Source organism: Panthera tigris, chromosome A3 (genome assembly GCF_018350195.1).
Source record: "Panthera tigris isolate Pti1 chromosome A3, P.tigris_Pti1_mat1.1, whole genome shotgun sequence".
Lineage (NCBI taxonomy): Eukaryota > Metazoa > Chordata > Mammalia > Carnivora > Felidae > Panthera > Panthera tigris.
This window is the reverse complement of record NC_056662.1, coordinates 88,873,289-88,899,178: the sequence shown is the minus strand read 5'-3', so window position 1 is coordinate 88,899,178 and position 25,890 is coordinate 88,873,289. Positions and strand designations below refer to the sequence as shown.

At 44.9% G+C, this 25,890-nt stretch overlaps 1 protein-coding gene across 11 annotated transcripts in view; it reads left to right on the top strand.

Annotated features, from left to right (window-relative positions):
- Positions 1 to 25,890, top strand: part of SFXN5 (sideroflexin 5) — a 116,786-nt gene that overhangs the window by 30,809 nt on the left and 60,087 nt on the right. For 6 of the 11 annotated variants that reach the window (XM_042981730.1, XM_042981721.1, XM_042981729.1 and 3 more), the window contains 3 exons: positions 8,954 to 8,980; positions 9,454 to 9,508; positions 11,488 to 11,513. The exons of 1 other annotated variant lie outside the window; for it this stretch is intronic. In XM_042981730.1, coding sequence (XP_042837664.1) covers positions 8,954 to 8,980; positions 9,454 to 9,508; positions 11,488 to 11,513 — 108 coding nt within the window. The remainder of the gene's footprint in view (positions 1 to 8,953; positions 8,981 to 9,453; positions 9,509 to 11,487; positions 11,514 to 25,890) is intronic. 4 more of the 11 variants (XM_042981723.1, XM_042981722.1, XM_042981725.1 and 1 more) reach the window with 1 other exon arrangement.

Here is a 25,890-nt window from a genome sequence, read left to right as displayed (position 1 = left end):
TTAGTGGTGCCTGCAGTGTCCATCTGATGGCTGGGTAGCACAGTGCTCTAGGTGTGAGCCTGCTGCTCAGCCCCATTAATAATCATATCCGCCCTCTACTTCCCTTTCCAGTCCTCCTGGCTCTCACAATACTTCCCTCCCTGGGCCTCATCTACAAAGCCATACCTCCTCTGGCCTCCATGGACAAGAACAGAGTGGGTGGATGATGACATATTAGCCCAGGATTTGGGAAAGCCTCAGCATTCTGCAGTTAAGGATGGTCCCCTATTCCTGGTCTAGGCTGGTCCTGCTCACAAGCCATATCTAGGCCCAGGGTGGCTCTGGATCTCAGTCTGGACAGCTGCCTCATCTGCCCCTAGGCTCTGTGCTTGCTCTGACGTCCTTTTGCAGGCGTGTGGATCAGAAGCCTGTGGCTGCCTCCCGATGCCTGCGGGCCTATCCTGATGTCACAGGCAGCGCAGGGTAACCTACTTACCAGCTTGTAAGCCTGGCCTCTTGTTATGACATCTCACCGGTGGGTACATACAAGTGGGTTGCTAGTTTGTTCACACCTGATGGCCTTTGTTTGGTCTTCTGTTGGTGGGTGGCTGATAATTCCTCCAGAGACTGTTGTTAAAAGGTTGCTATTCCAGTGAAAAATTAGTCTTTAGGATAAAATAAAAATAAGTATGTATAAATTACCCTTTGGGCTTGACAAATAGAAACTTGATGTGCTAGGAGCCCTATTAAGGACTGTAGTTATCAGTTAAACAACAAAGCCATAGGGGTGCCGCGGTGGCTCAGTCAGTTAGGCATCTGACTTTGGCTCAGGTCATGATCTCATGGTTTGTGAGTTCGAGCCCTGCGATGGGCTGTGTGCTGACAGCTCAGAGCCTGGAGTCTGCTTTGGATTCTGTGTCTCCCCCTCTCTCTCTGCCCCTCCCTCACTTGCTCCTATCTCTCTCTCTTTCTCTAAAATGAATAAACATTAAAAAAATTATTTAAAAAAAAGCCATAGATGAGAGCAAAGCTATAAGCATAGGCAGCTGGACTAGGTTTCTGGATGTTGACTCTGTTGTGGTGCTTTATACACGGGGGTGTCGCTGCAGTGGTTTGCTGTGGATGGAGATGGGTGAGGTTAAATATGAAAGATGCCCTCTTGGTAATGAGCCGCCACTCACTTTGGCTTACCAAGTGCTAGGCATTATGCTAAGTATTAGCACTTTACACACATTTCAGTTAATGTTCACAGGAACCCTATTTGGTAGGTACTTGTATTAATCCCATTTTACAGGTAAGAAAGCCCAAAGGGTAATTTATACATACTTATTTTTATTTTATCCTAAAGACTAATTTTTCACTGGAATAGCAACCTTTTAACAACAGTCTCTGGAGGAATTATCAGCCACCCACCAACAGAAGACCAAACAAAGGCCATCAGGTGTGAAAAAACTAGCAATCCACTTGTATGTACAGGTCTCAGAGAGGTTACATTACTTACCTAAGGCCACATAGCCATATGTGGTGGAACAGGGATCTGACGCTGGGCCTGCTAGATCCAGTGCCCATCTTTCACCCATTTCCTGAAAGTGGATTTGGCAGGGAAGGGGATACTCTGTGGAGTGGACTGATGTGTGCAAACATGGCAGGCAGAAGAGCTTGGCATTTGTGAAGGTCTGCAGCCCAGTTATACCTGTGCGGTTCGCACACACAGTGCAGGCCCTGGGCATCTGCTGAGCATCCTGTTTGGAGCAGTTGCTCTGGGAGGTGGACCCGAGGGGGAGATGAGCGCACCCTAGTTCCTGCCCTCACGCAGCCGGCTCCCAGCACAGGTGAGGTGACCACACAGAAGCAGGCGCTAGAGGCCAGGCTGGAGGCAAGACTGTGGCTGAGGCAGGTAGGAGCTCAGCAAGGAGAGAGTCCTGAGAATGCAGGGAGTGAGGAAAGGCCTCACGGAGGGGACACAGTGGTTAGTGTAGAGTGTAGACAGAGACCCACCGTGTTCACAGACAAGAGGGAAAAGTGAAGTGGAGATTGAGAGAGAGAGAGAGAGAGAGAGAGAGAGAGAGAGATGGGGAGGGAGTGTGGAGGAGAGAAAGGAGTGGGGAGAGAAGATGAGACCAGAGAGAGGAAGCTGGAGAGGCAGTTGGGAAGTTACTTATTGCAAAAGGTTTTGCAACCCAGGTAGAGATGTGAGATGCATTGTATGGGGCAAGGGGAAGCTACTGGAAGCTCTCGAGCAAGGGAGTAGCCTGAATGTGCACTGTGGTAGCATCAGTCTGAGTGCCAGGGGGAGGGTAAACGCCCTTAGGGAAACCAGCCTGGAAGCTACTGGAGTGGGCAGGCGTAAGGGAGCAGGCGTAAGGGCTCTGGGAGCCCCTGTGGGCTGCTCTTGCCCATCATTCCACATCCCCCAGGGCCTGGGGACCAGCTCACCTTGTTAATTGCCTACTCTGCACCCAGCGTAACCTACTGGTTGCCCAGAGGCCCCACGAAAGGGTAGATTCTGCCTGCAACCTGCCAAGGAGAAAGGGCAGCTGGTATAAGAGATCCTGCAAGTCTCCTCCTCTGGCAGTGTGGAAATGGGGTCAGCTGTGTTTGGGCTTTGCTGAAAATAGCGGAGAAAATATGAGAGAGTTAAAAATACTTGCACCCAAAATCTTCTCTGGGTGTCAGCAGGTTTGCCAGAAGGTGGCTGAAGGGAAGGCTTGGCTGATACCTCCCCTTCCTTACCCTAGTCTTCAGGACCCCTAGCCTCTGACTCCTGGTCAGGAGCCCACCCCTCTAGGCTGGCCACGGTTTGTCCCTTACCGTTAGCACAGGACAGGCAAGTGGCCAATCCTAGCTGAAGCATTTGCAGGATGTGCTAGGTGTGGTGCTGGGCGCTGTAGGTGCATCTCTGGGCTGGGTCGCTGCGGTGGGGTCCTGGGTGGTCCCCCTATTCTACCTGGGCCCCTCTGTCACAGCACGCAGAGTAATCTGTGAGCACCTACATTACTTCACTTGTTCCTTGGTTCCAGAGTTTCTCAGCCTCAGTGCTATTGGCATCTGGGGCCACATAATTCTTTGTTGTAGGGGCTGTTCTGTGCACCGTAGGATTTTTAGCAGTATCCCTGGCTTCTACCAACTAGATGCCAGTAGCCCCCCTCCCAATTCATGACAACCAAACATTGCCAAATGTACCCCAGATGCAAAATCACACCCCCCCCAACCCCCCCGGTGAGAACCACTTCTCTACAAACTGTGTTGTGTCCCTGCTTTCCACTCAGAGTAAAAGCCATAGTATTTAGCACAGCTTGCAAAGACCCCTTCCTTCTGTGATCTTGTCTCCCAGTAGTCTCCCCTTATTCAGTCCACTCCAGTCACGCTGGCCTCCTTTGCTGTCCCTCACACGTGCTGGGCAGGCCCACTTCTGCCTCAGGGCCTTAGCTCTGGCTGTTCTGGCTGCCAGAACAATCTCCCACTAGATATCTGCATGACTTACTCCCTCCTTCAAGTATTTCCTCCCATGTCACCTGAATGTAAATGACCCCAGGGCACCTAGGTGGCTCAGTGTGTTGAGCATCCGACTCTGGATCTCAGCTCAGGTCTTGATCTCCGGATCATGAGTTCAAGCTTCACACTGGGCTCCACGCTGGGCATGGAACCCACTTAAAAAAAAAAAGAAAGAAAGAAAATGACCCTGCCCACCTTGTACTGCTGTGCCCTCCATCCCCACTGCATATAAGCTTCATGAAAGCAGAGATTTTCAGTATTTTTTTCATTGATGTGTTCTTAATGCCAGAGCTGTCTGTGGCTGGCACATAGTAGGTGCTCAGTAAATATTTGCTGAATAAATGAATTTGCTTTAATTTTCACAATAACCTTGAAAGTAAGTATTCATATCCCCATATTGCAAAAGAGGACGTGGAAGTGCAAAAAGATTAAGTAAATTGCCTCAAATCACATGGCCAGCAAGCGGGAGATCTGGAGTAAGCCAGGGTTTGATTCCAAGGTGTGTCCTCTTCGAGAAGCTGCACGTATACAGAAGAAGTTACTGCCGCTAAACTACCAGGGGGATGTTTTTCTCCTTTTATGAATCTGTAGGATCGAGGGGGGTACCTTTACCCCACATAGACTTGCATATGTACATATTACCTGGGAGTAACCATGGCAACAAAATTAATGGTAAGGAATAATGGGATTGGCCCAAGTGATAAATTAGGAAGTTTTTTTTGTTTGTTTTATGGAGGCATCCTTTGCTTTACAGAAGGATCCCCTTCGGGCTCTGTTTAATTACCTTCTGGAGGTTGTTTTAAATAGGCTCTGTCTTTGCTGCCTTTAGAGGTTTGGAGAAGCAGCTTGGAAGGAGGCAGAGGGGAAGGGGAGTGAGCCAGACTGGGGGCGGTTGCTCCCTTCATCTGGGTTTTGGGTGCTGGGGTATGCCCTGCTCCACACCCAAAAGGCAAGGCTTTTCCTTCTGAAGCCCACCCTCTGCCCCTTCCCTTGGCCTCTACACGGGGTTCTAATAGGTTCGTATGGCAGCTCGGCTGAGACACTGGCCATTTCCGAAATCAGCAAACTTCTGCATTGTTCCAGCAACCTCTTGCCCAGACTGCTTCCCCCACCCCCGCTCTGTCCTCATTGCCCAAGCTGAGAAATCAAGCAAGGTCCAAAGTCTCACGTCCACATGAGTTCCAAGGGTGCGACTGGGGCTGCACCCTTTTATGTTCCGCCAGAGGCATGGAGTGAGATGGGCTGAGCCCAGAGAAGACAAGTCATGTTAAAGATTTTATAGGTTAAAGGTTGAGGAATTCGCAGGTTAAAGTGTAGCTACTTCACAGGCTGATGAGAAGATGCCAGAAGCTCCCCATTTAAAATAAACATTAAAAAATTTTTTTTCACATTTATTTTTTTTTGAGAGACAGAGCAAGACAGAGTATGAACAGGGAAGGGGCAGAGAGAGAGGGGGACACAGAATCTGAAGCAGGTTCCAGGCTCTGAGCTGTCGGCACAGAGCCCGATGCGGGGCTCAAACTCACGGACCGTGAGATCATGACCTGAGCTGAAGTCGGACACTTAACCGACTAAGCTATCCAGGTGCCCCTAAAGTAAACATTTTTAAAAAAAGATCTACTGGGTACAGAGTTTCAGTTGGGGAGGATGAAAAGGTTCTGAGGTGGATGGTGGTGATGTCCACATAACAATGTGAGTGTGCTTAATGCCACTGACCTGCCACTTAAAAGTGGTTAAAATGGTAAATTTTTAGGTTATGTATATTTTTCCACAATAAAAAAAAGATGGAAAATAGCCTAAAAGTCCACTTATAGGGTACGGTTTACAATATATTCATCCAAGGTTTCTGTTAGGAAGAGTGGTGGTGATATGGAAAGATCTCCGAAATATACAGATGCCTAAAGGGAGAGAACAGTGAACGTCAGTGTGCTAACATTTAGAAACAGGTGCATGTGGTGGTTAAGACTGGAGACTTTGGAGCCAGACTGGTTGGGTTCAAATCCCAGTGCTGCTGTAAGACTTTGGGCAAGTCCCATAACCTGTCTGTGCCTCCATTTGCACATCTATAAAGTGGGGAATGTACTAGTCCCTACCCCAAGGGGCTATTGAGGAGATTACATTAGTTAATATGTACAAAGCCCTCAGAAGGGTGTCAGACTCCTGGCACTTGTTCACTAAATGTGAATGAATGAGTGAGGATGAATGGAGGGACAAATCTGAGTCAGAGGTCGTGAGCTCTGCCTTGGAGACTTTGGAGGTGGTCTGAGCTTTGACTTCCTCACCTGGGCTGTGAGCAGGTTTCTGAGTGTGAGAATCAAATAATTAAAGGGAAGGAAGGTGCTCAGCCCAACGGGGAAGCATGGAATTATGTGTGAGGCTTTGTTATCGCCTCTTATCTGTGGCACTGGCCTGCGTGGTGTGGTAGTGTCATTGCAGGGTGGGGAATATGTCTGTGTGCGCTGGGTTCCTGGCCTTGCTGCTGACGCCCCCGCTCCTGGGTGGGGCAGAGGAGGCAGTCCTTGCACCTGAGGGACATGGCCGTGGCCGTGGGTTACAAGCACTGGGCTGCGCAGCTGGACTTCTGCGGGAGGAGGGCAACAGGTGCTGGTGAGGGGCATCAGCCACCGGGCTGCAAGGAGGAGGTTCGGGGACCCCAGGATGATGTCAGCTGACTCTCCTCCTCTTCTCGTGCCTCAGGCACGGCAGTCACCCTGGCCACACCAGGCACCGATCTGTTCCAGAGTCTCCTGGAGAGCAGGAGAACATGAGTCGAGAGGCCGGGTAGGCCCGGGGGCCCATCTCCATCCTGCCACCAACCCGGAGGACCCTGGCTGAGTCACTTATTCTCTCTGAGATGAGTTGCTTTGTCTGAAAATAATCTACCTACCTCACAGGCATGTTGTAGGAATAAAGACAATCGAGATGAAGTTACTTTGAAAAATAATTAAGTCCCTTAAAAATAGATTGCTCATTTGAATGACTTCTCCTCTACTTTAGGCATTCATTGAGCACGTTCCAGGGGCTGAGTATTTTAGATATGTACACCTCATTGAGACCTCTGTTTAGTCAGGGTGAGCCAAGCACCGGAACAAACAACCCCAGATTTCAGGGACTTACGCACAAAGGTCTATTTCTCTCTCGTGTCAGAGTCCAGTGCTGCTGGGGAACAGGGCACATGCCATTGTCCAGGGCCTGGCCTCCTCTGCCTCGTGGCTTTGCTGCCACCAGCCTCCACTGGATCCTCTGCGGGAGGTTGCGGGGCCAGGCCTGGTGGAGGCGTGGTGAATGTCACTTCCACCCATAGTTCATTAGCCAGCACCCCATCACATGAGCCCACCTGCCCGTGAGGGAAGCTGGAAACACAGGCTTCGCTGTGTGCCCAAAGGGAAATGCAAACTGCTGGGAGCATCCAGCATGGTTCTGCCCTACTCTTACAACAACCCATTTCACTGATGGAGAAACTGAGGCGCATAGGCAGAGTAATCACACAACCAGCAAGTGATTTGAACACAGTTCTAATACCTGTTCTTTGTACTGTCGTTTGATGTCTTAGACCAGTGTTTTCCACCCCAGCTCTTCATCAGAATCGTGGGGAATTTTTTCTTTTCTTTTCTTTTTATAAGAGTTATGTAAAGAGATCTTGCACTTTTTTTTTTTTTTCAAATAAAATTTTGGAGTGCCTGGGTGGCTCAGTCAGTTAGGCATCCAACTTCGGCTTGGGTCATAATCTCCTGGTTCATGGGTTTGAGCCCCACGTAGGGTTCTGTGCTAGCGGTGAGGAGCCTGCTTCAGATCCTTTGTCTCCCTCTCTCAAGCTCATGCTCTCTAAGAAATAAACATTTAGAATAGAATAGAATAGATTAGAATAGAATTTTAATTTAGAATAGCTTTAGGTTTGCTGTGTGCCCAGCACTGTGGGAGATACTGGAGGACAGCAGCAGGCATGCCCCTGCCTCTAAGAAGCTGGACCTAGAAATGGAAGATTCTGATCCTGGGTGGGGAGTATGGGTTGTCAGGAATCTGAGCACAGGGCCTGGGGTTGCACCAGAGCTGGTGCTGGGACTGGAGGCACACTGTATGAAGGCACTTTCTGAGCAATAGAGGATCTGCCTTTTATCACTTTTTTTTTTTTTTTTTTTACTTCTTTGCTGTTATGCACTGACTCACCTTCTTTGGCCAACAGTGATTTTGCATTTAGTTTTTCTCTCTTCAGTCCCCTTTTTCCCCTAATTATTAAAAAAAAATCTACTACTTCTAATCTTTGAGGGTCTGGAATAGCAGACAATCAAATATGTTTGAAATGTATCTAAAATAAGGATAATTAGGCTGTCGATTAAGGCTTGAGGGACTCTGCTGTGAGTAAAATGCATAAACTTTAATATATCAATCTTATGCTTCTGTTTCTGCTACCCAGTAGCCTTCTGCAGCTTAATTTATATTCCAGATGACAATGCTGCTATATAAATGAAGCGTAACTGAAGCGTTCTCTTGTAAAACTCAAATCAACTGTTAGCCACCTCCTCCCTCTCACCCCATACCTTCTTGCTCCTTTAAAAATGCCCCGCCTTTGGTTTGCCCATAAATTTTGACTCTGTTTGCTTGATTTCTTTTTGAAAGGTTTATCTTATCACATTTTAACATCTCTCAAATGGGATGAGTCTGTTAATTGATGGAGGTCTTGGCATTATGTTATACTTTTATTTCTTAGTGGGACATGCCAGTGTATCTTAGGATCAGTGATGTCTTAGATTCAATGAAATACAGCATTTGTGTCATTTGAAGGAACTGGCAATTGTTCTGTCCCTCCAGCCTGTCTCCTGTGCTGTGCTGGAGAGACCTCACTGCCCATTTGAAAGCAACTTCTCTTTATAACCTTGTTATAATAACAGCAACAATAGGAAAATAATGCCCACAGCAGTCGGCAGCAATAAAGCCCTTCCTTTGTGTCCAGCGCTGCGTCAGTCACTTTTCCTATTCCTCTTTAACAATGTTGGAGGCAGAGCTATTATCCGCATTCTACAGATGAGGAAATGGAGGTTCAGCGGAAGAAGTGGCAAAGCCAGGCATCCAGGCAGTCTGCCCAGCCTTGAAAAATCTGTGTTATGCTGCCTCTAGTGATTCTGGGAGACAATTAAAGTAACTTCATTGAAATCGGGACTTCATACCTGGCCATACCTTAGAATCAACCAGAGAATTGCTGGAAGAATTTTTCAAGTAATTTTACAGCGCAGCCAGAGCAGAGGACCCTTGGTTGAAATGATCTGCATGAGAGACCCGAGCTCTGCTGTTCTGGGCTCCCTGATGCCACAGCCCCAGGGATGCTGCCAGTCCTGGGGGCACAGGACAGCCTGAGGTTCTCAGGCCCTCCGAACTGGATCTCTTGGTTAAAATATGGGGCTTTGAGACTTTAAATTGATATGTGCTTTGAATTTTTGTCCTTTATTTTCTTTTCCTTTTTCTCTCCCTTCCTTCCTTGCAGCTCTGGAGTGCACAGAAAATCAAGCAGGTAATTCAATTTTGGATTCATTTCCTTCCCTCCTCTCTGCTCTCCTGGACCTTGCCCTGCGCTGTCCTGGGGAATCATGGCTGTGCTGCTCAGCCTTGCCCCTCCCATTTGCCACGTGCTGCCCTGCCCTCCCTTCTTCCCCAACACCCAGGGCCTGAGTTTCTGAATGCCAGAGCTCAGGCCCCTTGCCTTCTCCTGGGCCCCTGAGCTCCTTCCCTGTGGGCTCCTTTACAAAATCCTTCTTACATGCCCACTAAATACTAGGCACAGGGGACAGAGGACCCAGTCCCACTCACCTGTATTCAGCTTTGAGCATTAATCAGGAAAAGTCCTGTTTGCTGCCCGTGTTTTGTTTCTCTTGCCTTGAATGGTGAGAAAGGACTGGCCTTCCAGTCCTCTGGGGGGAGCTCTCCTTTCCCTCCCTCCTCCTCCTCCCCACAGTCACCCTGTGCTCTGTTCCCTGCTCTTGCCAGGCTATTCTACACCCAGATACCAATGAGAAGATCTTCATGCCCTTTAGAATGTCAGGTAAGCCCCTGGGACCCTCCCAAATCTGCCCGGCCTCGGGCGCTTACCACGGTCACAGCTGCAGAAGCATCCAGATGCACCAACCTGAGGAGGGGCAGAACCCGTTACACACACGGCCAGTTTGCACCTCCGTATTCACCTTGGCTCGACCATACACGTCTCTGGCCAGGCCTTAGAATCACCTGTGGGGCTTTAAAAAAAAATGTGCCTGTCTGCCTTTTCTTCCTGAGCAGTTGGGGTGCAGTGGAGGCCTCCACAGGTGAATCTGGGGCTCCTTTTCCTGTTATACACCACCCACCTACGGCGGCAGCCTCAGGGATGATACCTGCTTCCGGCAAGCCCTATCTTCTCTCTCACCTACCTGTGCCTACTGTGCTCTTTCCTTGCAAACCACGCTCCCTTAAAAGCACTTAATCCCCAGGCTAACTCCCCGGTGTCCGATCCTGCTATTAACCTGTACTCCAGAATGCATGAACTGCATTAGCACTACTGTGCACACAGGGAGGGTGGATTCCCATTCTGTGGAGACCAGTGGTAGAGGGGCTGGGGTGGGAAAGTGGACATAAGATCCCTGCCCCCAGGAAGTCCCTGCCCCCAGGAAGTCCCTGCCCAGTGGTCGCTAGAGGGAAGCTCTGTGTGCATGAGCTTAGTAGCCCAGAAAACACTTGCACGCACGGGGCCTGGCCTAGCGTGTTTGCCCTACCTGTAGTTCCGAGAGGCCACAGGCCCTGTCCAGAGTCACACAGCAGAGGTCAGACTCCCACCAGAGTGTTGATGCCTACTGCGTGGCATTTCTCAGTGCACTGGGGCACTCTTGCAGGGTGGGTGGGAGGGCTGTTGGCTGCTGCCTTGAGAAGTCCTCAGGTGGCTGGAGAAAGAGTCTCTATCAAGAGGTGTTCTCAGCTGAGGCAGTCAGGATCCCCACCCCCAGACAGCCTGACCTCATGTGAGTGAGAGAACAAACAACCACGTGACCTCACCGTGCTGTGGCATTGCGTGCCCACGGACCCTCCTTGCTTGGCTGTGAGGAACTCCCAGGTAGCAAAGGCCTCCAGCCGAGCATCTTGCAGCTACGGCTGTAGGTGCACCGGGCCACAGCACGCTCTCACCGGGGGCCTGGATCCTCTTGTAATTCTCCAGTCAAACCTGGGGCCCATCTCCAGAGGAATGCGGGCAGTGGAGTGACGGTTCATGTGCATGCGCAATTCTGCACAGTCAGGATGCGAACCTTTGCTTTAGATAACCCAGATAAGTGTGGTTCTCTGCTGTCCAGCCCGCCAGCTGACTGCCTGCCATAAGCTAGAGGCCAGGGACACAGGGCCGCCCACTGACAGTGGGAGGTGGAGGGCAGCAGACGGGGCCTCCGATAGTCCAGGGAAGAGGGCGGTGAGGAGACAGTGTCTGGGGCCTGCTCTACTGAGGATGTTTAGGCAGGGTAGGAGAGATTTTAAAGAGTACCCCTGGCAGTTAGAGGTGCACATCTCAAGTGTGTGGAGAGTTCCCCTTTCAGAACTGAAGTAAGGCTGTGTGCTAGAAAGGTAAGCTGAGAGAAGAAGGAGGGCATTCTGGGGCCTTTGATGGCAGCGTGCTGTGTGTAGTGGGCGTGGGCAGGGGACACGGTGCCTCCTGGAGGAAATCATGGAAGGAACACCAACTGTAGCACCAAGTGCATGGTGTTCCCAGCGGTGGGCAGCCCTGCCCTCAGCAGAGGGCTTCTGAGTTTTGGAGGGAGAAGTATCTGGCCAAAGGGGGACAGAGAGAGGGTGGCTGGGGGACACAGGGGAGCCCTCCATCCTGGGGAGGGCTGAGCCGGGAAAAGCTCTGGGGGCTAGAGGTGCCTCCTGCCTCGCTGACCTGACCTCCCTCATCAGGACCATTGACAAGACCAAGTCTAGAGGTCTCTTCTGGTGCCTCTGTTGAGGGGTGGAGTGGGATGGGGGTGGGACTGTAAGACCTGACCCTTTCCTCTCCCCTCTCAGGTTACATTCCTTTTGGGACGCCAATTGTAAGTACTGCCTTCAAAGGGTTTTCTTTTCTAAAAAAGTGTTAATGTATAACTCTATATCGTAATAGAGTTATGTGATAGAGTAATATCATAAATATTTGAGATGTTGATTTAAGATTAATTCCTGGAGGGGAATTAGCAGGTAAAGTAGCATGCATGTCTTTTTAAATCTCTTGGTGTGTATTGTCGAACTTCTTTCCGCAAAAGTGTGCCAATGTGCACCTAAGACAGAGCCTCCAAGTACCTTTGTCCCTGCACGTTCCCATCCTGAGTATTGCCACTAGGACGTGCTCCTTACAAAAGACTTTTCCCAAAAAGCTTAGGAAGTCAGAAAATAAGCATGCCTGCTGAAACTTAAAGTTTAAAATTAACTCAGAGGGGTGCTTGGGTGGCTCAGTAGGTTAAGTATCTGACTTTGGCTCAGGTCATGATCTCACGGTTCGTGGGTTCGAGCCTCACATTGGGCTCTGTGCCGACACTCAGAACCTGGGGCCTGCTTTGGATCCTGTGTCTCGCTCTCTCTCGGCCCCTGCCCTGCTCATGCTCTGTCTCTCAAAGATAAATAAATGTTAAAAAAAATTAAAATAAACTCATAAAGGATTCAGTATTCTTTTTGTTTAGTTTTGGAATCAAGGTTAAGTTTGCTCTTTAAAAAAATATATATATGTGTATATAACACATGTATAGAAGGGTGCATTCATCATAAATGTACAGTGTGGTACGTTTTCACAAAGCAAGTACATCCAAGTAACCTGCACTTAGATTCAGAGCCTAGCAGCATCTCAGGAACCTCTCGTGTACCCCTCAGTCACTACCCCCACAGGGAATCACTTTTCTGACTTCTTTTACTATATTCCAATTTTGCCTATTACTGAATTTTATATAAAGGATATCACCAGGATGTACTTTTTTTGGTCTGTCTTCTTTCCCTCAAAATTATCTGTGGGACTCATCCATACTGTACGGACATCCATATTGACTCACCCATATTGGTGTATGTAGTATTTATTTGTTCTTTTTTCATTGCTTTCTGTGTCATATCGCCTTGTTAGAACTATATCAAAATTTACTTATCCATCCTCCTGATTTTCTGACTTCCTAAGCTTTTTGGGAAAACTCCCCTGTAAGTAGCATGTCCTGGTGACAATACTGGGGTTTGGAGTGAACAACAAACAGTGCTGCTTTGTACAAGTCTTTTAGAGGGTATTTTCCCTCACTTCTCCTGGATTATACCTACAGTGTTAAAGAGATAGCAATGAAATGCAGTGTGTAATCCTAGAGCTGGGATCGGGACCAGGGCAGGGGTATGTGTGAGATGGTATTGTGGTCTCTTGGAAAGTGAACATACATTACATATGATGTGAGTCAGTAACGTACTTGTTGGCATTTCCTCCAAGAGAAATGAAGACATATGTCCCCACAAATTTCTGTACACAAATGTTTATAGTGGCTTTCTTCGTATTAGCCTAAAACTGAAAAAAGGTAAGAATGACCAACAGATAGTATATCTATGAGTGAAAACCTGACTGGGAACAGAGTCATTGCTTAGTCTGGAAGTTTCCTATATATCTCATAGGTCTCATTCCTTCTCTGTGTATTTGCAGAGCCCCCTTCTGTAAAAAAGCGTTTTCCCATCTGCCTTTCCCTTTTAATGTTTTTTAAATTATCAGTAAGTATGGTGGGTGTATTTCTTGTATTTGGTTGATAACAATTTACTTCTGTCATTATTCATTTTCATATGCAGATTGTCCCAAATGTGACCAATAGGAAACCTTTAAAGCAGTTTCTCTGTCCATTTGACAAGTCCTCTTTATCCTCTGATACTTTAGTACTTTTTGGCACAATGTATAGATATTCCAGACTCATCTTGTGGTCTCTGCCCCAGTCCTGGAATCATGCATTTCTACAAACAGCTCTGATTCTCTTCAGAGAAGAATGGTATTTAGAAACCAAGATCTGAATGCTTAGGTGTGCTCACTGTTGCCGGAGCCTCATTGTTTCTAGGCCCTCTTAGCATGCATAGCTAGGAAATACCACTTCTTAAAAATGATGAGTTTATGCCAATACCTTTAATCCCAATCCAACATCTCAGAGGTCTTCCTTCCTCCCATTTCATATTTATATCCCCCTCCTCCCTGAATGAGAAGCCAACAAACATGTGTACTCGCTTACCAAATCTTGCACACAAATGAAAGAATTTCAGAATTGCTATATCAGTACTATTCCCCAAAAGTGTATTAAGTGAAGTTCAAGATTTCTTTGAAGTTCTTTTTGTCCTTGGACTCTATCCTCCTGAGGGTGTACAGTCACAGAATTGTGGTCAAAAGTTATTTGAAGTAATGTTTTTCTTCTGTGTGGTTATTTGTTTGATATACAGTTAGGTTTATTTGTTATTGTTGGCATTCAGTTTTAGTTGCTTTTCTGTTCTTATTGATTTTTGTTAATATCTAAAGTATCAACATAAGTCAAAGCTATATAAAAAGGCATGATAAACGTTCCACTCCCTGGGGCATCTGGGTGGCTCAGTTGGTTGAGCATCTATTGATTTGGGCTTAGGTGATGATCACAGGGGCGTGGGATTGAGCCCTGCATTGGGCTCTGCACTGAGCACAGAGCCTGCTTGGGATCCTCTTTCTCTCTCCCTCTGCCCCTCTCTCCTGTGTGTGTTCTCTCTCTCTCTAAAATAAAATTTTTAAAAAGTTCCACTTCCCTTTTCACCTATCCTGTGTAGGTAAACAATTTTATCCGTCCTATTTCTTTTTCTAAAAATAAGCAGATACAAATATAGGTCCCATTTTTTCTTATACAAAAGGTAGCATTCTATATATACTCTTTTGCACATTGTTTTTTCTACTTAATCACATATTCTAGAAATCACGGCCCATCAGTTTATACAGGTCTTCCTGTTCTGTTTTTTTTTCTTTTTAACATTTGTTTATTTTTGAGAGAGTGCAAGGAGGGGAGGGGCAGAGAGAGGGGGACAGAGGATCCAAAGGGGGCTCTGCTGACAGCAGCAACAGCAGTGATGTGGGGCTTGAACTCACAAACTGCACGATCATGACCTGAGCTGAAGTCGGACGCTCAACCAACTGAGCCACCCAGGTGCCCCATCATTCTTTTTTTTAAATGGCTATCTAACTGTCTACTTTGTGGAAGTGGCATAATTTATTCAGCTAATTTCCTTCATATGGACATTGAGACTACGCCCACTATATTGCTATGATGAATTATGCCAGAATGGGTAATCTTGTGCATATTGTTTTGATATAGTTAGAGATATATCTTGAGGGTAAATTTCTAACTTCTGTGTAAGGACTAATTCAATAGACATTTCTGGAAACACTAAACAAGAAAAAAGAAGATGCAAATAAATAATATTAGGAATAAAAAGTACAGTAACTGTATATACAATGGAACTTTAAAAGATCAGAATGCATTAAACGATATGGGGTAATAAATCTGAAGACCTGGAAGAAAAGGGCACATTTCTAGGAAAGCACAGCTTCCCAAAGACCACCAAGCAAGAGGAAATATGGAATATGACTAGACTATGAATAACAAGAAATTAAATCAGTTGTTTAAAATATATGCACCAGGGGCACCTGGGTGGCTCAGTCGGTTAAGCGTCCAACTTCGGCTCAGGTCATGATCTCGCGGTCCGTGGGTTCGAGCCCCGCATTGGGCTCTGTGCTGACATCTCAGAGCCTGGAGCCTGTTTCAGATTCTGTGTCTCCCTCTTTCTCTGACCCTCCCCTGTTCATGCTCTCTCTCTGTCTCAAAAATAAATAAATGTTAAAAAAAATTTAAAAAAAATAAAATATATGCACCAAAGAACGAACAAAACATAACCACTAGACTCCCATGATCTTCCAGATGACTACTCTTTATTTTTATTTTTATTTTTTTAATGTTTATTTATTTTTGAGAGAGAGAGACAGAGCACAAACAGGGGAGGGGCAGAGAGAGGGAGACAGAAAATCTGAAGCAGGCTTCAGGCTCTGAGCTGTCAGCACAGAGCCCGACGCGGGACTTGAACTCACAAACTGTGATATCATGACCTGAGCCAAAGTTGGACCCTTAACCGACTGAGCCACCCAAGTGCCCCTCTGGATGACTACTCTTAAAACAATAGCCAAACTCAATTTTCATTATACTCAAGAAAGAGGATAAAAAGAAGAAATGTTCCCAGTTCATTCATGAGGCACTTTGAGACCAATACCAAAGAACTAAATGGAAGAAAGAAAAATTGTATGCTAATATCACTTATGAAATTACAAATAGAAGTCCAAATGAAATAACAAATTGAATCCAGCAATGCATTAAGACATGTCATAACTGATTTTTACTAAGAATGATAACATTAGGAATATATTAATAGAGTTCATCACATTAACAAATTAAAGGAGAAATGTGATAATCTCAGTACATTTAGAAAAATGATTTGGTAAAATGAAACATAACTCCATTTATGACTTTTTTTTTTAAAGAGCAGATTAGATTCAGAAGGGAACGTTGTTAATTTATAGAGGGTCTATCCACAAAAAAAAAAAAAAATCCCAACCCCAAAGCAAGCAACATTCTTAAAGACGAAACAGATGAAGGTAAATTCTTAATGTCTGGGACAGGGTAAGAGTATCTGATATCCAACATTTTCCTGGAAGACTAGCAAATACAGTAACACATGACAAAATAAATCAGTAGTAATAGGATTGGAAAGGAAGAAACAAGAACATTCATGAGCATAGGCAAACTATTAGAACTACTATTTTTGAAGATGTCTGGATGTAAGATCAGTATATAAAACATTATTATAGGCCTTTGGACCTATAAAAAACATCTAGAATATAATGTTTAAAAAAAGGTAGTATTTACAATAGCACTTAAAACTATAAGGTACCATAGCAACATTTTTTTTTTTTTGATAGGAAATAGTAAAACTGCTTTTATTTGAAAACAACATGATTGTGTACATAGAAAATCCTAAGGAATTTTCCAAAAAGTGGCTAGAATTAATAAATAAACTTAACAAGGTAGCAGGCTACAAGGTCAATACACAAAAATCAATTATATTTCTATATACCAGCAGCAAAAGGCCTTATACATCATTTACAATGACATAAAAGATATAAAATCTTCAAGAATAAATGCTTCAGAGGTTATACAAGATTTCTCTGCTGAAAATTACATGCGTTGCTGAGAGAAATGAAGGAAGACCTCAGTAAAGTCAGATATATACCTTGTTTGTGGATTGAGAGTCAATAGTGTTAAAATGTTAATTTTCTCCAAATTGAGCCATAGATTCAACACAATCCCATCAAAATCTCAAGCTCTTTGCTGTAGAAATTTACTAGTTAGCCTAAAATTTATGTGAGAATTACAAAAGACCTAGAATAAGCAAAACAATTTTTTATTTTTTTAATTTTTTAAAAATATAATTTATTGTCAAACTGGCTAACATACAGTGTGTAAAGTGTGCTCTTGGTTTTTGGGGTTGATTCCCATGGTTTATCGCTTATATACAACACCCAGTGCTCATCCCAACAAGTGCCCTCCTCTATGCCCATTACCCATTTTCCCCTCCCCCACCCCCCTATCAACCCTCAGTTTGTTCTCTGTATTTAAGAGCCTCTTATGGTTTGCCTCTCTCCCTCTCTGTTTGTAACTATTTTTTCCCCTTCCCTTTCTCCATGGTCTTCTGCTAAGTTTCTCAAGATCCACATATGAGTGAAAACATATGATATCAGTCTTTCTCTGACTAACTTATTTCACTTAGCATAATACCTTCCAGTTCCAGCTACATTGCTGCAAATGGCATGATTTCATTCTTTCTCACTGCCAAGTAGTATTCCATTGTATATATAAACCACATCTTCTTTAATTTTTAAAAAATGTTTATTTATATTTGAGAGAGAGAGAGAGAGACAGAGTGTGAGCAGGGCAGGGGCAGAGAGAGAGGGAGACACAGAATCCAAAGTGGGCTCCAGGCTCTGAGCTGTCAGCACAGAGCCCGATGCAGAGTTCGAACCCATGAGCTGTGAGATCATAACCTGAGCCAAAGTTGGATGCTTAACTGACTGAGCCACCCAGGTGCCCCTGAATGGACATTTTTCTAAAGAAGACATACAGGTAGCTCACAGACACCTGAAAAGATGCTCAACATCATGCATCATCAGGAAAAGCAAATCAAAACCATGAGAGGGGCGTTTGGGTGGCTCAGTCAGTTAAGCATCCAACTTTGGCTCAGGTCATGATCTCACAGCTCGTGGGTTCGAGCCCCTCATTGGGCTCTGTGCTGACAGCTCAGCGCCTGGAGCCTGCTTCAGATTCTGTGTCTCCCTCTCGCTCTGCTCCTCCCCCTCTCAAAAATAAGTAAACATTAAAATTTAAAAAAACATAATGAGATATCACCTTACCCTGTCAGAATGGCTGAAACCAAAAAGATGAAATAATAAATGTTGGTGAAGATGTGGAGAGAAAGGAACCCTTGTGCACTATTGGTGAGAATGTAAATAGGTGCAGCCACTGTAGAAAACAGCATGAAGGTTCTCAAAAAATTAAAAATAGAAATACCATATGATCCAATGATCCCATTACTGCATATTTACCCAAAGAATATGAAAACACTAATTCAAAAAGATACGTGCACACCTATGTTTATTGCAGCATTATTTACAATAGCCAAGGTATAGAAACAATTCAAGTGTCCATCCTGAATGGATAGGGAAGATGTGGTATATCTATATGTGGGACATTACTCATCCATAACAAGGATGAGATCTTGCCATTTGTGACAACAGGGATAGACCTAGAAAGTATCATGCTAAGTGAAATAAGTTAGACAAAGAAAGACAAATACCATATGATTTCACTTATATGTGGAATCTAAAAAACAACAACAACAAACAAAACAAAAAAACAAATGAGTAACCAAAAAGCAGAAGCAGACCTATAATTACAGAGAACAAACTGTTGTTAAGCCAGAGGGAAGGGGGTGGGGAGGTGGGCAAAATGCGTAAAGGGGACTGGGAGATCAGGCTTCCAGGTATGGTATGAAAAAGTTACGGGAATGAAAGATTTAGCATAGGGAATATAGTCGATGGTACTGTAATAGCGATGCATGGTGACAGAGCTCTCTATTTCTCTCTCTCACATGCACACACAAAGTATCCCTGTTTCAATGAATATTGTCTTGAATTCTACTTTATCTTATATCAGTGTTTCTATTCCTGTTTTGTTTATTTGCTCTGTAAATCATTGCCCACACCTTTATATGAGTGACATTTTGTTTCTGCATTTTTTGTATTGTATGTCTCTTGACAAAATGTAGCTGAGTTTTACTTCTTCACTCAGTTTGAGAAACACTGTCTTTAATTTTAATAATAAACGGAACCCATTCATATTTGTTCTGCTACTGGTTATTGTGACTACTTATCCCAGCCATCAAATAGTTTGTTGTTGGTTTATTAAGCTTTGCTATTGTTTCCACTTCCTTTACTGATTAGTACTAGAGTGACCTTTTCAATGGTCCTTTGGTTTCTTAAGTAGTTTGGAAGGGAAACATCCTACTTTTCTCTAATTACTATTCATCTGTAATATTTTATAGAGTGGTTCTATTATATTTACCCTATATTAATAATAAATTATTCAATTAATAATTGAATAATAAATACGACCTCCTTAACCCTCCCCACATAGGAAGAGACTTTTTTTTAATGTTTATTTTTGAGAGAGAGAGAGAGAGAGAGACAGAGTGCAAGCAGTGGAAGGGAAGGGAGAGAGGAAGACACAGAATCTGAAGCAGACTCTAGGCTCCAAGCTGTGAGCATAGAGCCTGTCGTGGGGCTCGAACCCACGAACTGTGAGATCTTGAGCTGAGCCAAAGTTGGATGCTTAACTGACTGAGCCGCCCAGGTGCCCTGGAAGAGACTTTTAACATACCATTTTCCTCTATTCTCTGCTTTACCATTTTACCCATACACACCTGCCAAGATTTTGGAGATAATCTGGAATCTCATCAGATTTTTGAATCTTTGCTTAATTAATACCTGTATGAAACTTCACAATTATTTAGGCTTTGTGTGTGTGTGTGTGTGTGTGTGTGTGTGTGCATTCTATGTTTGGCTAGAGCACGTCTGTGAATAATATTCAGAGTGTGTGGGCAATATACTTTTTGAGTCCTTGCATATCTGGAAATGTATTTTTTTTCTCTCTCATACATGAACAATAGTTGGCCTGATTCTCTTTTCCTTTGTAGGTAAACCTCCCCCACTCCCCTTAGGATCCTTTGGTATTTTTTCTTTTTATCTTTGGAGTTCAGAAATATCCTCAGGATTAAAAAAAAATCTTCTCTGTATATTTTATAAAATTATACAAGTAATACATGAATATGTTCTTTGGAATTCAAAAATACCACCAAGACTTTTTAAAGAATATTTTTAAAGTTATACAAGTAATACATGAATATGTTCTCTCAGCTCAGAATTCAAACAACGCAAAAAAAGTAGAAATTCCTCTGACAAGTCTCAATCCCAAATCTGCTCCTAGAAGTAACCTCTGTTAGAACTTTGATGTGAATTTTCAGGTTTTTTTCTAGGCATTTGCATATATATGAATCATCATTTAAACGTTCTTTTTTGTTTTGTATTTTTTCCATTAAAAATACAACAGTATACTTATTTGTCTACAATTAGCTTATTACATTTAGTGATTTGGCTACATAAAGATCTGCTTCATCATTCATTCATTCATTTGTTTTTTCCTGCTGAGTAATATTCTCTCCCCCAGTGATGGACTTAGGTTGTTTCTGATTATTTGCTATTAGAAATAACAGTGCTGTGAGGCTCCTGGGTAGTTCAGTCAGTTGAACGTCCAACTCTTGATTTCAGCTCAATTCATGATCCCAGGGTTGTGGGATTGAGCCCTGCATTGGGCTCCATGCTGAGCATGGAGCCTGCTTGAGATTCTCTCTCTCTCTCTCTCTCTCTCTCTCTCTCTCTCTCTCTCTCTCCCTCCCTCTCCCTCTGCCCCCTCCCCTGCTTACCTGCTCTCTCTCTTTCTAAAACAAATAAACAAACAAAAAAGAAATAACAGCACTGTGAAAAATTCTTGTGAAATTCTTCTCACCCAAGTATGAAGATTTCTCAAAGGCCCATTCTAGAAAGTGAATTTGCTGTGTAAATAGGTATACACATTTGCATTTTTGATAGCTATTGCCAAATTTCCCTTCAGGAAGGCTACATTTCACTACACGTTAGTAACATTGGTATTTATATTTTTAGATTTTTTTTTTTTATGACAACCTGATGGGAGAAAGGTAGCATCTCACTATGGTTTTAGTTTTTGTTTCCCTGAATACCAAAAAGCTTGTGCTTCTTTTCATCTATGTACTTACCATTTATATTTCCTCTTCTGTGAATTACCTGTTCACATCCTTTGTCCATTCTTCCATTGGCTGTATTTTCCAAATTAATTTTAAGAGTTCTTTATATATTGGGTACTAATCCTTTGAATTATATACATTGCAGATCTCTTCCAGCTATTTTCTCTTCATTCTTTGGTGTCTTTGTTGTGGAAAGTTTTAAATATTGACATTTTAAAATATAACAATCTTTCCTTGGATGGGTTTTGAGTTCTGTCCCCCGCCCCCTTGTCACCTTCATCTCCTTTATTAAAATTACCAGATTTGTGAGGTTCGTGTCTAGGAATCAACTCTTGGATGTATTGATCAATTCTTCTATTTTCATCTTCTAATTTATTCATTTCTGCTTTTGTTTTTATAATATCCTTTTTCCCTCTTTCCCTTGGTTTATTTGTGGTGTTTTAGTTTGGTTTGTTTTTTTTACTTTTTATCTCAAATACTTTATTTATGCTCATTCTTTCTTTCTAATAAAAATTCTTGGGGCTGTGAATTTGCTTCTGAGTATATCTTAATACCTAGCTGTATCTAATATGTGTTTGTATACAGTGATACATATTTTTATTTTCTAAATAAGTTTGAAATTTCTGTTTTGACTCTTCTTTAATCAGGTAGCCAGAAGAACACATTTTGAATTGCAAGTGGTTTATTTTTTACAAATGTGTTCTTTTCTTATTATTTTCTACTGTGTTGTATTTTCAGAGAGAATGATTCTGCCATTGGAGATGTATTGTGGTTTTCTCTGTAGCATACTATACGATTATACCAGTTAGGAATAGGACCATCTGCATATTAAAAATTTCAAAATAACAGTGGCTTAAAGAAAATAATTTATTACTCTCTCATGTCAAAGAAGTTTGGAGGTAAGTGGATCCCCGTAATGCTACCAGGAACCCAGACTTCCATATTTCTGCACCATTCTCAGTGCTGGCTTCTGTCATCAGAATCCCCTCATAGCCCAATACGGTTGTCAGAGTTCTAGCCATCCATATTAAAGAGTCAGAGTTCACATCCATATTAAAGGGAAGAGTAAAAGAATGTACTTCCCAACAGAGTCAGTTCCCTTTATGGAGACTTCTTCAATCTCTCATACAACATTTCTGTTTATATTTCATGCAGAATCTCCCAACTATAGGAATTCTGTTAGTAAGCAAGAAGAGAAGAATGGTTGATATGTAGGCAAAGAAGAATCTGCCATAATAATTTTAATAAATATTCCATCAACACTTGAGAAAGAAAGATGCATCATTTAGCAATATTGTTTCTTTGCAAACCAGAGAAGTTGAATTTGGGGCTCATTTCCCCATAAGAGGCCAACTGGATCCTCACATAATTAATGGGTGCCATCAACTAGGATGAACTAGATAACCCATGGGATACCAGCACTGTCTCTAGTTGACAAGGTGTTATTGAGGACACCCCATTAATTTCCACTCTCTTCTTCCTACCCAAGACAAGTCAATTATCTCAGGGTCCCTACAGCCTTGGAGGCATCCTGGGAACTTGGGTGCCGTCCACTCTTGTGTTATTCAGGGGTTTACTGCTAAAGCAGATGCTGTGAATGTCCTATGAGGACCAATCCTCTCCCAGCCTGGAACAAGCACCCCTGTGAATAAATGTGTAGTGTATGGGAATACGGTGCCCTGGCTCTGAGATCTGTATGAACACTTGATTGAGGTGAATGGGCAGCGAGAGCTGGGACATCTCCCAGTAGGCCTCAGTGGCAGCCAGAGCCAAAATGGCAATGCTCACCCAGTCCCCACTTCCTAGTCCCAAATATTCATATTCCAGGATTCAGAATAGCTGGCCCAGAGACCAGGTCCTGAAAAGAGCCACTGGATGAGGCACACCTGTAGCCTTCTATCCTGGCACTTTAACGTGCCTAAGAATTCAGAGGGCTCACTTTCTCATTCCCTCCTGGGCCACTGGCTTGCCTTGTATGGAAGGGGCACCATGGCCGTTCCGGCCTTCTACCAGAGCCTGGCTCCCTCTAGCCACATCAGCTTCCCTAAGGCCCCCACCATCACCTGGTAGCACTGAACATCTCAGCAAATGCCTGGTCTGAAGGGGAGTGAAGGTTCCAGTCCACACCTTAGGGAAGCCCCTGGTGTGATAGAATGCGTAAGAAATATATACATGCAGAAGCCACTAAAATGCTTACCAAAATAGAAATGGGGTGCTGGCAAATGTGCTAGGAACCGGGTCCCTGAGTTATGAAGGGAAGGGGTGATTAAGGCTGGCAGATGCCTCAACTGAGATGCTTCTGGAAGCAGCATCCACGCTTCCTGCCTAGGTGAGCATCCCCAGCCCTGACCCCCGTGTTGTTCCCGCCTTGCCTGAGAGTAACCCCGCCCCCACCCTGCTCGCTCTCCAGAGCTCAGGAGAAGCGAGCTGGTTTTCTCCCAGAGGCTGGTGCCAGTTTAGTCAGCAGATTTCACAGATCCACTGGCACCCGTGTAACGTCTTATTTTAAGCTTAACATTTGAAGATGGGAACTTTTCCCCCTTTGGTGTGTGGCAAAGAGATCCCAATTTATACATAAGCATGGTGGCTAAGCCAGGGCACCAAGGCTGTTCCCCAGGCTAGTGCAGTTCATGCTACCTCTTCCTTGGGTACCTTCCCAGAAGAACCCCGCCAACCGTGGTTGCTTAGAAGTGGCAGTTCTGTTCCCAGGTTTCCACTAAGAGGTGTGCAGCACTGTCCTTTCCATGCACGTGCGGCTGGGGAGAGGCAGGGCCAGTGTTCCGAACCCTGTCCTATTCTCTCTGCGTTTTCCCACCTGCCAGCCTGCACCCTGCACCCTTGGCTACCATAATGTCGCAGATGCCAGCTTTCTCTTGCGGGCCCGAGCTTCTCTCAGGGGCCATTTGTGTCTCCCTCCTCACCTCTGCACTCCCCGTGATGCTGCTGTCCTCCTCTCCCCTCCCCCTGTCGTTCTCAAACCCTCAAAACTCAAGGCTCCAATCTCCCGTATCCAGGTGGGAGACTGAGGGGGCCAGACCGGGAGCATCCGGTCAGTGAGTCCAGTGGCCTTGGGTTACATCCAAACCAGATCTCTGTCTTGGGACATTCAGAGCTTGGATTCTATGCTCTGAACCCTGCACTGCATGTGCGTACACGGACTTAAAAGCCTCAGAGGGTGCAGGTGTGGGTCACTTCACCTCCAGGGGGAGGAGGGGTAGACCACAGAGGGTTCATTTCACGTGAGGATTTGGCTGTGTCCCAGAGCCTTTGCGGTGTCTCCCAACCCTCCTCATCCCAGACTCTGCTTTTTCACACATTTAAATGCCAATCACAATTTCTCCCTGGCCTACCTCCGTTGTAACCCGACAGCAGTCAGTTTGGCCTGGTTCGCACCAGAGGTGTTACTCAGTTAAGCTGGAATTGACCAGTCAGGGACAAACATTCATTGGATACACGATATTCTCTTTAACTGGTTGGGATCCTTTAAATAGCACCCCTCATGCACTGAAGTGTTACTTTTCAGATCGTTAGCCGCATAAATCAGAAGATGGAGACAAAGTAGAAGGAAAAAACAGGCAAATTGTTGAGTACTGGGGCCTGTGGTAGGTCTTTCAAAAATGAAAAGGGACATTTTGGAATTGAGTGAGTCAGTATGGAGGACACAGGTACGATGCCAGAGGACTGTCGCTTTGCCAGTGAGGACTCCCAGGTATGTGAGCAGTGAATGTCGATGGTTTCACCCGTCGGAAGCCTCTGGAAGTTCTTGAGGAAGACAGACTTTAAGCAGACAGATTCTTACCACGGAGAACCAATACTGCCAAGAAGGCAGGCAGGGTGCTGAGGGAGCGAATGACAGGGGACCTAACTCCTCTTGAGGGTCAGGGAAAACTTCCTGAAGGAAGTGACAACTAGGCTGAAACCTGGAGGGTGAGGAGGGATTAGCCGAGTAGAGAAGGGGTGGAGATGACAGGGACAGTGCTGTACCCTGTACTTATCCCCTGACTTGAGTTTCACCACCTCATTGTTTTGACACACACTGTGCTTCCTCTCTGGATTTTCTGTGCTTTTTTCTTTTAAGTTTATTTATTTATTTTGAGAGGGAGAGAGAGAGAGAGAGAGAGGGAGAGAGAGAGAGAGAGGAAGGTGAGGAGGGACAGAGAGAGAGGGAGAGAGAGAGAATCCCAAGCAGGTTCTGCACTGTCAGCGCAGAGCCTGATAGAGGGCTTGAACTCATGAGATCATGACCTGAGCTGAAACCAAGAGTCGGATGCTTAACTTCCTGAGCCACCCGGGTGCCCCTGGATTTTCTGTACTTATAAAACATCTTTCTCCTACTGCTTGACTCTGTTTTGCATGGCAGCAGCCTGAAGGAGTGAGGGCTGCTCAGTTCTCTCTTTCTGAGCATCGTAGGACATTGTGACCAGCGGCCTTGCTCTCCTGTCTTCATCTTCAGCCATTTGCGTCCCACGTCTGGCCAAGCAGATCAGGATATTTGGGGGTGCCCCTCTCCCACATTGAGACCTTATCTCTCTGCAGAGGTTAGAATACTCTGAAGGAGGAAGCCTGGAGTAAAGGTGTGAGCCAGTTGCCATCTGGGTGCCATTGGCCCCATTCCGGATTCTGTCCTGAGATGAGCCTCAGGCGCAAACCCCCCATCTTCCTGGCTGGCCAGGCAGCCCCAGAGTTGAGCTATTGGTCACCAGGTGGAGTGATAAGCTGGGCTGCTCAGGAACCAATCTCACTAGTGAAGGCATAATTCAAGGGCATTAATAATGGTATGGAATTCTGAATCAGAAAGGACATCATCTGCAGCCTTCCTATGTGGCAATCCCTGTATTTAAACAGCTATTGCTACCTCCATGCTGTGTGGCAAACATCTGTAGAATTTCTGTGGCGACCATAAGAATTTGTTCTTAGAGGTCCGTGGTTACCTGGGGTCTAGCTGCGTTCGACTGTGCTTGACTGAGGCGGTACTACGTGCCATTGCAGGTCTGGGGT